This window comes from Astyanax mexicanus, chromosome 17 (assembly GCF_023375975.1).
Source record: "Astyanax mexicanus isolate ESR-SI-001 chromosome 17, AstMex3_surface, whole genome shotgun sequence".
In the NCBI taxonomy this organism is placed as follows: Eukaryota; Metazoa; Chordata; class Actinopteri; order Characiformes; family Acestrorhamphidae; genus Astyanax; species Astyanax mexicanus.
The window spans coordinates 41220085-41234776 of record NC_064424.1 but is presented as its reverse complement, the minus strand read 5'-3'; the positions used below and the strand labels follow the sequence as shown (position 1 = coordinate 41234776).

The window sequence follows — 14692 nt, the reverse complement described above, 5'->3', positions numbered from 1 at the left end:
AAGGTAATAACTGAAGTATGATTACTATGCTACAGTCTTGCAGAATTTTAGTTGAAGTAATGTTAGAATTATTGAAATATGAAGTAAAGAAATACAATACAGAGAACATGCAAGAAAATTAGCATCTGTCTGTCAGCAAAAATGTATAAAATCATTTGTTCCTTAGTTAAAAACACAACAAACATGGCAAAAGTGATGGGATAGCAACTATGACCCATGAAAGCCACCTACTGCACTGTCCACTGTGGACAGTAATGCCTTCTATAGCATATTCCCACAGAAGTATACACACATTACACTGTGGATTGGGTCCCATCCATCTGGAATCTATCAGACCCCAGAACCCACAAGCTCCTTGAATAATTCACTAATTCAATAATTCTTAGAGTTAAGTGCTGGTAACTTAACTCTGATTAACTTATCCTGTGCATCAAAGGAAACTCTTACTCTTCCTTTGCTGAAGCAGTCCTGATGAGAGCCAGTTTCATCATAAACTTTTTGATGGTCGTTTTAACTGCACTTGACTTACTTTTTTTTCTTTCCTTAGTTGAGTAGTTCTTGCTTCTCCTAATATGGATTAGAACATTAATCAAATAGAGCTCATCGCTGTATACCTGTAACTCTACTTCTTCACTACTTTACAACTGATGCTCTCAAACACATTAAGAGACAAGAAATTCAAGTCATTAACTCTTGAGTTCAGCACAGCTGTTAACTGAAAGCCTGAATTCCAGAAGTCTCTACTTCATAAAGCTCACTAAGAAAAAAAAATCCAAAAAGATGTGCAAAATTGTCATCTAAGCAAGAGGGGCTACTTTGAAGGACCTAAAATATAAAACATTGTTTTTACCAGAGTCTGTAAAAAAAGATGGACGCCGTGTCTCCGTTCCCATACATTCAATTGAAATGAAGCCAAAATCTTCCGCCATGTTGGTGATCCTGAAACCCGAGTCTGCGCAGTAGAGACCAGAGGAGGGAGACAGACTGAGGAGAGACTGCCTACTCATTTAAATAACCCCGCCCCTGAGGGCTGCCTCGAGGTCACAGGCTTTAGAGCGGAGAAGAGCTAACAGTCTGTTATTAGTCCCGCCCATAACCAGCCCTTTTACAATAACCACACCTTTTTGAATAGAGCTGAATAACGTTTTTAAAAACGAATTCTGTGGGGATATAAAAATTTAACAATATAAGCAGAGGTTGCACTAGCTGTTACATTTAAATAATGGAGGTAGAATTACAGTATATTAGAAAAAAACGTGATTGAAAGTTGTTCTGTTTTGCCATTGAAACCTATAGGGATGGGTGGGGTTACACAGCTTTCTGAAACCGAACAGCAGGGGGCGCCCGACCTGTGGTGGCTTCACTTTTGAGAGACGATGCTCTGTCCAGCTATATACAGTCTATGGTTTTTACTAAATAATTCCATATATTTTTCTTCAGTTTGAAGAAAAACACTGATTTTAAGGTGTGCCCAAACTTTTGACTGGTACTGTACATACTGCTGTCACGTGACATCCCTATTGGCGTGTCTCTGTATATAACAGGATGTGTATTTTTGGAGCTTCAGGGAGTTTAGAGAAGTTCCTTCATTTACTTTGTGAAACTTCTTTAAAAGCACTAGAATTCTCCAGTATATGCTCTCACGAATAACACTGTCCATAAATCTTTGCTTCTCTTTAGCATAACTTTTATTTGGAAACTGGTAATAGGCACCACAGGTCCCCCATGTTTCTAATTCACGTGTGTGCTGTGAATAATAGCTTTACGATTTATGAGGAACGAAACGCTGGTAGGGGAAACTGCTGAAAGTTTCATGGAAACATCGTTCAGAGGCGGCGGCGCGCGCTGCCAGCCTCTACCGCAGCCGAGTAGTTAATTTAAGGTTTGAGCGAGGATAATTAACCGTAGCACGAGAGAGGAAATTCCTACCCGCAGCGTGCCGCGCCGAGCCGCATCGTCTTTGCTGTGGTTTGTTTCTTTGTAGAGATCTGCAGAGATCTTCCTCACGCTACCTTTATCTCTCGCTTTCAGGTCTCCCCATGAAAAGAGAAAGAAGAAGAGCTCGAAATCTCAGCAGGCCTCCTCCTGTTCTCCCTCAGGCTCTCCAGAAAGGGCTCGAGCTAACACCAAAGGCTCCAGACACGCCACCAGCCCCTCCCCCACCAGCAGCCCTGCTTCCAGCTTAAGCAGATCCAGGTAAAGTTCACCACCTGAATGTGTCCAATCAAAGGCAAGAACACGTTAGGCTTGGTTGCACTCTGTGAGAGCTTAAATGAGACTTTTTGATTGTAGATTGTTGGATTCTTAGCTGAAAAAAAAAGTTTCCTCACATTCATGTAGAAAAGCAGTTTATATCTATAGTGTGTCATGGTCCAGCTTCCATCAAGAAAAAGGGAATAAAAAATGTTATTTCTTCAACGGCCCTAAAAACATATTTATTAAATGTGTGTTTATGTTAAATATGTATTGAACTAAACTAAGATCACTAAAATGGTTCAAAATAAATAGGTTTTAACACCACATTGTAAATGTTTTCACTTATATACTGGGCCTATACAGAGTTTTCGGGCCCCCATTGAACTTTTCAACCTTTTGCCACATTTCAGGCTTCAAACATAAAGATATAAAATGGTACTTTTTTTTTGGTGAAGAATCAACAACAAGTGGGACACAATCGTGCAGACGTTCCTTAAAAAAACATCTAAGGAGATTGTAGCTGAAGCTACTAAAATCAGGTAAAGAACTGTCCAACGCATTATTAAAAAGTGGAAGGACAGTGGGGGACATCATCTTCAAGGAAAAAATGTGGTCTGGATAAAATGTTGAATGATATGTATCGACACTTACTTGTTAAATGTTTGGTGGAATCAAATTACTATCAGCCCGGATTATGTTTAATAGTGAAAGTAAGAGCATTTCCATACATACAGTGCAAAGAGAGCTCAAAATATTGGGACAAAACTGTGTAGCCTTAAGAAAACCACTTATCAGTGAAGATAGCAGACCTGAACCCCAATGAGGATCTTTGGGATGTGCTCCAAATCTCCCATCATCAATACAAGATCTTGGAGAGGGGCCCCCTCCCCTCTCCAAGATCTTGTATTGATGATGGGAGATTTGGATGGATGGATGGATGGATGGTGGATCCATCCATGATGGATGGTGATGGATGGAGAATGGATGTTTGCATTTCTGGACGCAATTAAATATTGAAATTGCAGAAGCTTTTGGAAACAATGCCTCAGTACGGGCATGAAAAACCTAGATAAGAGTCATGGATAAAAAAAAAATGAAATTTCCATGCCTGGATAAATGGTTTTGGAAAAATAAAACTACCCAGGAAGCTTTGGAAAAAGTCATGAAAATTTGGTCTACAAATCTAATTTGAGCCGACAACTAAATCAGCTCAGAGTTAATACAGCAAAATAAGCCTACACAATGGAGCACTCAGGATCTGACACACATTTTATTATTAAAGATTGTGTGTCAGCATTTTTATCAGATTCATTTTAGGCCTACTATAATCAATTTTGATTGCAGTTTTAGTAGATTTTTGTACTGATGTTTTACAAATTGTATGGTCATAAAAAAATGTCCATGCCTCAAAGGCATAGAAATGTCATGAAAAAATGATGGAAATTCATTGGTTAAAAGGTGTATAACCCTGCTTGTAGCCTCAGTCATTCTAGGTAAAGTGTGTCCAGGTAAAGTTCACCATCTACTAAGTGGGTCCAATCAAAGGCAAATAAACTCTATCCCGGGTTGGGCTCTGCGAGAGCTTAAATCAGAAATTGAAGATGGCTGTGCTTCTAGCAAATGTGTTTTTCTGCTGTGTGACTCAGAACCAGCATCCTGCAGTGTTCTTAGCTGATCTTAAATTACCATCACAACAAAGACGCTGCGTTCGGAGCTTCGGGTTCTTTTCCTTTAAAGTAAAACCGCACTTTTGGCATGACTTGGCAACTCGACTAATGACCTGTTGAATGAAACATGTAGGTTTTAGGAGTACAGGATCGCTTTGTTTTGACAGTGCTGTATGTGCACAGAGGAGCGGCGCAGACGAAGTACAGCTCTGCTGTGCTTATTTCAGTTACACTCCTGAATGTTTTTACTGAAAAGCTCAGTAATCAACACGGTTCAGCACAGAGGTTTTCCGACGGAAGCGTCTTCTCTCACAACCTATTTGGGTTTCATCAGAAATAAAAGGGGATTTTTTTTTTCTTTCTGCGGCCTCTTTGGGCTTCCATTTTCTCTGCCTGTTTCTATTTATTTTCTGTATTTATTCTTTTTTTTTTTTTTTTTTTTTTTTATTGCGTGAGCGCTTGTTGTCTCCTCTGGGAATGGATGAATATTTTATAGTTCTTCCCTGGTCCTCCAGATCCTGGTCTGAGATCTGGACTTCCTCCTTCCCCAGCCTGTCCTTACAGTTTTAAATACACAGCAGCTGCCATGAATACTGTATTAATGCTCCATAGCTGATAGATGAATAAAATCTCTCTGCGACTCCTGCGTCTCTCACTATATATCACCATACTGTGTATACTGCATATATGCAGGCCACCTCAGTTTCTGAATCAGTTTCGATATTGATTGATTTTGCTGTTTATAGGTTTATGTTTGAGTAAAATTAATTTTGTTGTTTTATTCTATAAACTATAAACAACATTTATTCCAAATTACAAATAAGAATATCGTCATTTAAAGCATGTATTAGCAGAATATGAGAAACGGCTGAAATAATGCAAAGAAAACAAAAAGTTCATATTCATAAAGTTTTATTGAGTTCAGAAATCAATATTTGTTGGATTAACCCTGGTTTTTAATCACAGTTTTAATGCATCTTCTCATGTCCTCCTCCACCAGTCTTACACACTGCTTTTGGATAACATTATGCTGCTTTACTCCTGGTGCAAAAATTCAAGCAGTTCAGTTTGGTGGTTTGATGATCAGCTTGTGATCATCCGTCTTCCTCTTAATTATATTCCAGAGGTTTTTAATTTGGTAAAATCAAAGAAACTAATCATTTTTAGCGGTCTCTAAAAAGAGCTGTATCATTGTCAAAGTACTTAATTTCAGTAATTCGGTTAAAAATATTATATTATATAGATGTATTACATACAGAGTGATATTTTTTAAGCCTTTATTTATTTAAATGTTGATGATTATGATTATGGCTTATAGCTAATAGAAACCCCAAAAAATCAGTGTCTCAGAAAATCAGTAAAAAAATTAATATCTTAGGAAATTAGAATATTATATAAGATCAATGAATACTTTTGGAGCAGTGTGGGCAGTGTGCCAAATCCTGCTGGAAAATGAAATCTGCATCTCCATAAAAGTTGTCAGCAGTGCTGTAAGATTGTTTTTTTTTTGTTTGTTTTTTTTTTACTTGATTTCTTAACTTATGAATGTATATTATAACAGTCTTTCTCTCTCTCTCTCTCTCTCTCTCTCTAAATCTCTCACTCTCTCTCTCCACATTCAGGGATGGTTCACAGGAAAAGGACAAGCAAGTCTCGTCTACCATCGTCTCGTCAGTGCAGAGCAAGATCACTCAGGTACGCCGTTAAAAAATCACGCTGAGCTCCACGTCAGTCTGTCTGTGAACAGCTCTGTTCAGAGCTGAGCAGCACCTGCTCCAGTGTGTGTAGATCACAAATGTTTATTACAGTTTATCAAAACTCTCGCGCAACATTCCTGTACTTCAGTCACTGTCCATGATGCTGTGTGTCAGTCACACTCAAATGAAGCTGACAGAATATTAAGCGTCAGTGTGTGTTCTGACTGCCTCTTGATCCTGTCCCTGCCTGTGTGTGTGTGTGTGTGTGTGTGTGATGTCTGTCTTTGTGTGTGTGTTTGAGAGAGAGAGAGAGAAAGAGAGAGAGCATCATTCCAGAAGGCTGATGCAATGCAGCTGTCCGTGTAGACAGCTTTTTCCTGATCTCTGGCCTTTTCTGTGTTGTAAATGAAAAGCTGAGTGTGTGTGTGTGTGTGTGTGTATATGTGTGTGTGTATGTGGAGTAGTGTTATCTATTCTCTTTCTTTAGTACTGTGTGTATATGGGTGTGTGTGTGTGTGTGTGTGTGTGTGTGTGTGTGTGTGAGAGTATGAGGAGTGCGTAAACCAGTTCTTTCACCAAGGGATGAAGAACGCATGCTGTTATGCAACACCTACGTCTGTAAATTGCGCCGCCGAATAAAAAAAAAGCCATCTCTGTCCATTACTCAGCTGCCAGTCACAGCGCTTATCACCATCTGATCTCTTCATCGGAGGGAATTCCCACACTCCGTTTAAGAGTGCTTTATTCCTTCTGTACCGAGATCCGGCTCTTGACGTAGTTTCCGTGCCTCTGGAGCTCTCTGCTCTTTCTGTTGGGCCGCGCTCCAAATCGATGCTGACGCCTCCAAACCTGGGCAGGTCCTTCCTGCAGCCAATATCTGAAGGGAGGCTTATTATTAAAACTTACAGCCGCTGCCGGCACACACACACACACACACACACACACACACGTAACCACCGCTCAACTGGACAAATAATCGTCCAGTCAGGAACACCTGAGGAACCAGGAGGTAGCTGTTGGTGTATGTTCATGCGTTTTTGAGTGTGTGTGTGTGGGTGTGGAAGTTACTTGGACTGTAATTCTTTAAAAATGTAATTATGTAGAAAATAATCTGATGCATTTCTTAAGCAACTAAATGCAAATTTATTATGTGGTAGAGATATGATGATATTGAATTATAAACCAAAATTACTTGGTTTAGGTAGCTTTAAGCAGTTCTCAAAAGCTTTCTGCCCACTTCACAAAGAATAATTATAGATAAAAAAATGTTACTGTTAATTTGCATTGACATGCGAAATGCCAGTATCTTGTTGCATTATAAGGTGCTCTGGATTATAAGGCACATTATCAATAAATGTCTATTTTCAGACATGAAGCACACTGTTTTCAGATTATAAAGTGCATTATACAACACTAGTAATTCGGCCTGTAAAGCTAAGCTAAGTCTAGTAAACTAAACTGTAATTCTTAAAAAAAAAAAAAAAAAATCTTTTTAAGTCAAATGAGCACTAGATGTTAATCTACACAGAATTATCCCATGAAAACTTTATTTGGGTGAGTAAAGAGCTTCCATTTAACTACAGTAAGCTTAGATTTCGGGATTTTCACTAAGGCTGGGTGCAGCAGCACTAGTGTTTGCAGCTAACCTCTAGCGCTAACCACCCAACAGCGCTACACTAAGAAACCCTGAGTTTACGTAAGCCAGGGTGATATTAGCTAGCGGTTGTCCCGCGTAACTTGTTTTAACACAGTAAACATGCAGAATACAGTCCGATATATTCTCACCTTTAAACGACGAAAGAGCTAGTGCTTCTCGGAGTTAGCAGGTAAAGCTAATGCTGCTCCAGCAGTGGTAGCCTGGGTTAGCAGCAGGCTACAGACCGATAATACTCATCTCTGAATGGGCGAAAGATTCTAAAAGGCTTTTAAGTGCACGTTATAGTGCAAAGAATACGTGGCCAAGGAATTCTTCACTAACCTGCAAGAAATGTGTGGTTCCTCATGGATTAAATGTGGATTTGATTTCTGCCAGAGTTGCTTGTCTGTTCACACGGACAAATTTAGCCAGACACCGCCGGTCACAATCATTACCACCCTCTACACTCTCCACTCTGGGTGGTAATGTTAACCTTCTATGATGTATTCCTTGTACACATGGCACTATGGATTGATGGATCTTAAATATTTTTCTTAAAAACTTCAGAAATGGACACCTGAACCTTGTGCTGGTTACATGTGACTGATGTTCACTCAAGGTATGAACAGGGTCCAAGAAGAATTCAGGTAAAATCTTACTATAGGGCAGGGGTGTCCAAACTACGGCCCGCGGGCCGCTTCAAAAAAGGAAGGTATTTTAGAAATAGAATGAAAGTTGGCCCGCTGTTAAGCAGGTTTTTATAATGTGAGATTCAAAGTTTGAACACTAGGTGTCAGAATCGGGCCAAAGACTCTAAAAGCGGAGAGTGCGCATTTCTAGCGCAGAAAAACAAGCCAAAAAAGTCTAAAAGCGGAGGGGGGGCTCATTTGAAATTAAACATCAGTTTGAAAAATCTTAGTTTACACAACACTGTCAAAGATAAAGATAGTAAGTCAAGTAAAATGGTGTGTGAATGAAATAATCAGGAAAAAAGTATTATTTAAAGTGGTATATTTCATTATTTGTTTTATACAGAGTCTGTGGCCCGTGACTTTATATATATTTCTCCTTTTGGCCCCCCAAAAAAAAGTTTGGACACCCCTGCTATAGGGTCTTATAGACACATCTTTTCACTGGTGGTGAAAGGAAACGGGTCACAAACATAAAGCCTATGTGTTTTTTGTAGACATTACTACCCAAAGAATCCAGTGAACCTGCACTCATCTTGTGAGTTTTTGTGAAGCTCATAAAAGTATAATGTGTGTAAATGTGAAATAAATATATGCCTCCCTTGGGGACAATTTTGCCTTCCAATGGCCTGAATGTAGCTCTCTGCCATGAATGCATTTTAATAAATGCATTTTAGGCCAAGATTTTCTCGACACGACCTTATAACAGTGTTTACGGCGTTAGGGAGTGTATTATGGGCTGTTTTGTTATGTAAGGTGGGTTTTCGAGGCTTATAAAGCTTATGACTTTGGAGGGCATTTTGCCCTCCACTTCAGTGAATAATTATGATGATATTAGTTAGATTTAACCAGAACAGTGCATTTAATACCAAACAGCTCTAAATGACTTTGTTTACATCTTAACCTTTTAATGATGCTGAAATAAAAAACTGAGTTTGAGTTAAGTTTATTTGTATATGTTTTTTTTAACAACCTAGAATCTAGAAAAAAGACAAAAAGTAACAAAATAAATAAAACATGACCTCATAAGTGTGAGCCAAGGGAGTAGTGGTAAAAGGAAACCTGGGTGGATCCTGGGTCTGTCAAAAAATAAAAGAGACTTATTATATAATAGACTGCAAAAAAGCAATCTTAGCAAAGGAGATTCTTATTAAATTAATAAATATATAAAAAAATCCTTTTGTTAATAATTTTTGTCTTGCCAGACATTTTAAGTGTAAGAATTTTTTGCTTATTTTAACAAAATATTAATGACAACCTTAATTAGTTTTATTTTGAATTTTAAGTAATTGTTTTAAGTAATTTGACTAATATTCAGACTATAAGGCAAACTATCAATGAACGTCTATTTTCTGGTGTATTTTAATGCATAAGGCGCACCAGATTATAAGGCAACACTAGTAAGAATGCATACTTGAAGTGAACTAGTGTCATCATGTTTCCCTAATTCAGCAGGTCTCATGGCTGAGGAGAAACGCCCAAGTAAACAAAACTATAATTCTTAAGAAAATAATTTTCTTCCAAGTCAAATGAGCGCTGGATGTTAATTTGGGTGTGTAAAGGCCTTCTGCTTTATTTACAGTTAGCTTAGAATTCCAGTATTTTGTCCAAGGGTGAGCGCTAGCCAGCCGCATTTAGCAGCACTGGCCAGCCATGGTTAGCTAATATCAATTAGCAGCGCTAACTAGACCCAGTTAGCCAGCCCCAGATTAGTAACGCTAGAAAGCCCAGGTTAGCAGCACTAGCCAGCCCCAGTTAGTAACGCTAGCCAGTCCTAGTTAGTAGCGCTAGCCAGCCCCGTTTAGCAGTGTTAGCCAGCACCGGTTAGTAGTGCTAGCCAGCCCCGGATAGCAGCGCTAGCCAGTCCCGGTTAGCAGCGCTAGTCAGCCCTGGTTATTAACGCTAACCAGCCCTGGTTATTAACGCTAACCAGCCCTGGTTATTAACGCTAACCAGCCCCGGTTAACAGCACTAGCCAGCCCCAGATAGCAGCGCTAGCCAGTCCCGGTTAGCAGCTCTAGCCAGCCCCAGTTAGCAGCTCTAGCCAGCCCCAGTTAGCAGCTCTAGCCAGCCCCAGTTAGCAGCTCTAGCCAGCCCCAGTTAGCAGCTCTAGCCAGCCCCAGTTAGCAGCTCTAGCCAGCCCCAGTTAGCAGCTCTAGCCAGCCCCAGTTAGCAGCTCTAGCCAGCCCCAGTTAGCAGCGCTAGCCAGCCCAGGTTAGCAGTGCTAGCCAGCCCCAGTTAGTAGTGCTAGCCAGCCCCGGATAGCAGCGCTAGCCAGCCATGGTTAGTAGCGCTAGCCAGCCACAGTTAGCGGTTAACAGTGGTAATCACAAATGAGCACAGTCAAGGTATTCTGATTCTTGTGTCCAAATTTAAGATTTATAATTTTTACTTTTTAGTCGTTTACCCCATTGGCAAATTGTTTTGCTTAATACAAGCATATATATCTCATGCATTTTAATCTAGTGTTTCTGATATTAGTCCTTTATGGTTCAGCACACAGCATATATATATATATTTTTTTGCTGTGACCCCAGTGCACCTGAGCCAAGTGTTGAGTGTGTGTAATGGTGACGTTCAGGTGTGCTGGGAGCAGGAATAGAACAGAATTCTGGGAGATTTTGTTGAGAAACACCGGTTTGAGGATTTAAAAGCAGTCTGGGGAAAATGCCAAACATGCTGGACTTCAATATTGTGTAGCGTGTGTTTTTGCATTGTGTGCAGCGGACGCCAGCACACGGGGGACTTTTATGAACTTTAAAGTTGTCAGTCAGCCAGACGTGACGTGTGTTTGTGTGTGGAAGTTAAGAATTTTTAGAAAACATGTCAGTACATTATAAAACGCAGCCTTTTGTGCTTGTGGAATATTTCAGTTACAATTACAGATTTTCTTTAGATATAAAAGATTGTTATAAAGATTTTTTTTTTAAATAAATGCGTCTAACACTTACACTCTATGTAACATAAACATACACTCAACTTCAGTGTCAGAAAAGACCTCGAAAAGTCTTTAAATTTAATATTTAAAAATGATTTGATTGACTTTCTTTTACTGTGAAGGCAACTGCCGTCGCATTTAAAGGTAGAATGGAAAACTCAAGGAAAAATTCTAACTTATGCGCTAAGCGTAAGTGAGATAAATATTTGCTACAAATTAGGCATGTCTTGTTTAACTACTCTAGTAGGCTCTAGTAACCGTGTGAGAGGAAAAAAAACATTTTGCTTCTCTAAACCTGCAGCATGTTTTGAATATGCAGAAATCTGGTATTTAAGATGGAATGTAATGTGGAACAGAAGCGTTTTGTTTAACTACTGTAGCAGGCTTTAGTAACTTTGAGTAGGAGAAAAAATAAGATGGACTTGAATGAAAAGCTGGAACAAAAACTGTAAAAAAAAAAATAAAAAAAATGCTATTACAAACTTGTTTGCTAAATGCAAGTGAGATAAACTACCTGGCCCAAAAAAAAGTTGCCACCTGGATTTAAGTAAGTAAATGATCTGGGGTTGGTTGATGCTGCAGTTGGTCTGCAGGTTTAGGTTCAGTAACAGTATGTGCTGAAAGAATGAGGTCAGCTGACTACCTGAATATACTGAATATAGACCAGGTGGTTATTCCATCAATGGATTTTATATTTCTTCCCTGATGATACACACGGCCATATTCCAAGATCACAATGTCAGGATTCATGGGGCTGGAATTGTGAAAGAGTTCAGGGTTCAGGGAGCATGAGATCATCATTTTCACACATGGATTGAGAGAGAGTTCACCACAGAGTCCAGATCTTAACCTCATTGAGAATCTTTGGGATGTGCTGGATGGAGAAGAGCTGCTTTGTGCAGCGGTTGGTCAGACTCTACCATCATCAATGCTGCTGTAAGATCTTGGTAAAAAATGAATCCAGCAACACTGGATTGAAATAAATCTTGGGTCATTGCAGAAGCTTATTAAAACAATGAGACAGTGAATGTGTGCAGCAATCAAAGATAAAGATGGTCCAAAAAATATTAGTGTGTGTGACTTTTGTGTGTTTTTTTTTTTTGTTTTTTTTTTTTGTTTTTTGTGGCAACCTTTTTTTTGGCCATGTAGTGTATATTAAAGTTACTGATACTGATCTTGTTTAAAAAATCTAGTAGGCTTTAGTAACGTTGAGTGAAAGAAAAAAAATAAAACTTGTTGCTAATATTAGCTTAGCTCCTTTGTTTCCATGGCATATTTTGGAGCTGCTGGTCTAAAACTACATTGAAACACAGGAAAAATAGGCTTATTTTAAAGATTGAGTCCATATTAATGGTTCATATTCATATTAATTCATGTGAATCCTTTAAGACCTGAACTATCTTCACTGATAGGAAGGGGGGTGTTTTAAATTACAATAAAATTAGTAAAAATTAGCTGTTATTTTGGATCAATGGCTCTAGTACTACTGTTTACCCAGTGCACTGGGCACCTGGGGGGCAAGTTAGGGTTTTATTGGTTTACAAACTTGTTCACTGGCTGGTTCATGATTTCATATTCTGATGGACAACAGCTCTCAAATGTTGTGTTTTGTGCAACAAAGCCTTTAAAAATAATGAAAATGCGTTATGTCCATTGTAATGGATGCAGGGCCTAACAGGGTTATTAAATTAATATTGGATCTTTTAAATGAAATGATTGATTTAAATCGATTTTTTTTTAACCACTCTTACCTGAAATATCATGATATTATTTTAGGCCCATATCGTTGACTCCTAGATGTGATGTGATGTGTGTTCGGGTGTGTGTGTCTTCTGCAGTAGTGTTATGGACCGCTTTTTTTTTCACACTTCTTTGCACACTGATATTGAGTGGATTTTTATGATTCATTTGGGCTTATTTTGCATGGATGGAGTGCAGTGTGTGGCAGGTGAGTGATGGTTTGATTAGAGGGAGTTTATGGGCGCGTGTGGGACATGCCCCAGCAGGTTATTAATTTGCCATTAGTTTACGCAGTGCAGACCGGGGGACGGGAGTGAGGGAGAGTTAGAGCCGGCGGAAGGCGGTGGGGGGTGGGAGGGGGGGTGGTTGGGGTATGTATATGTGTGAAAGAGGAAGTAAATGAGTGTGAGTGCAGAGTTTTACAGTGGCACTGGAGTGTCTGAGCTCCTGTTATATACAGCAGTGAGACGGACAGGACAGCGTTTTGCGTTATACAGTATATAACCTTCATAGGAGCAGTTTGAGTTTGAACGTTTTAACTCAAAGCGTGGAGTTTTTTTTTTTTTCTTTTCTATTTCTATAATTTTATTTCTATTTTTTCCCATTTTCTCCCCAATTTACATGGCCAATTACCCAACCCACTCATTAGGACTCCCCCTATCACTAGTGATGCCCCAACACACCAGGAGGGTGAAGACTAACACATGCTTCCTCTGATACATGTGAAGTCAGCCACCTCTTCTTTTCGAGCTGCTGCTGATGCAGCATTACCGAGCAGCTTCACAGCGCGCTTGAAGGAAAGAGCAGCGACTCGGTTCAGATACATCAGCTCACAGACGCCCTGTGCTGCAGACATCACCATAGGAGTGATGTGGGGAGAGAGCGCCATCTACCCACCCGGAGGGAGCAGGGCCAATTTTGCTTCCTCTGAGCGCCGGCAGCTTGATTGCAAAGCTGCATGAGCAGGGGTTCGAACCTGCGACCTCCTGCTCATAGTGGCAGCGCTTTAGACCACTGGACCACTCGGTACCCAAAGCGTGGAGTTTTAAAACAGAATATAAATGTTTCTCACGTAACTCAGAGCTCACAAGTGTTTGAGTCACGGATAAAAGATAGATCAAATGGATTTTCCTCGGCACAATACATTTAAATCACACTTGAACCGTAACCACTCGTGTTTGAGAGCAGTACGTGCGAATCAGAGATGAGTCTAGCTGCTTGTGTTGCGAGAGGATCGGAAAATATGGTAATGGCCTTTTGTAAATGCGTGCTGATGGAGTGTTGTGTTTTTCTGAAGGAGTAAAATTGGGCATGAACTACATTATTTGTGAAATGCGGACAGATTCCTAAAACAAACAGTGTCGCACTGTAATGAATGGTTTGGCACAATTCCATTTATTTTGCATACAAGAGAACCCAAATCATTTCTAAATGTAGAAAAGTTCTACAAGAAAAAATTCCTAGAACTGGATTAGAAAGAATCTTAACTTGCCGGAAAAAGCAATTTCCTTTAGAAATCTAAATGTAGGTCTTGAACATGCTGTGGATTCACAGTCCAAGATCCATAATGAAGTGTTTAGAAGTGTTTTACAACAATAAGTTTGTGAAAATTCCAACATCAACAACACAAAAAATGGGGCTCCAGTGGACTGTAGCGCTCCTACTATGATCAGAAGATCACTGGGTCGAATCCCAGTCATGCAGCTCGCCATCAGCAGCTGGAGTCCAGAGAGAGCAAAATTTAACTATGTCTCTCTGGGTGGGTGGATGGTACTTTTTATCCACATCACTCTCTAGGTAATATGGGTGAGCACAGGCATCGCTGCGCTTTCCCCCTTCTGGTTTTTAGGCAATTCTAGTGATAGGGGGGAATACAGATAATTGGGGGTGATAATCAGCATAGCTAAATTGGGATAAAAATAAGGGATAAAAAAAAAAAAGAATGCAACAAATTCTATTTAGCTTGAAAAAAGCCATTCCTAGCTTTACCAAGCTTGAAACATTTTAAAATGTCCTTCATATTTCCTAAAAATCCATATGCCTGTCTTTAATATGCCTTTTACAGGCTTTAACCTTTTGCAACTTCCCCCACAGTTTCTAAAAAATCCTCATGATGATCTTAAACATGC

The 14692-nt window shown here is 39.6% G+C and overlaps 1 protein-coding gene across 1 annotated transcript in view; it reads left to right on the top strand.

Annotated features, from left to right (window-relative positions):
* The window catches only part of LOC103041651 (splicing factor SWAP), a 209652-nt gene that overhangs the window by 181832 nt on the left and 13128 nt on the right, over positions 1 to 14692 (top strand). Inside the window, exons 16-17 of the mRNA XM_022676513.2 lie at positions 2032 to 2196; positions 5486 to 5558. Of these exons, the coding sequence (XP_022532234.2) occupies positions 2032 to 2196; positions 5486 to 5558 (238 nt within the window). The remainder of the gene's footprint in view (positions 1 to 2031; positions 2197 to 5485; positions 5559 to 14692) is intronic.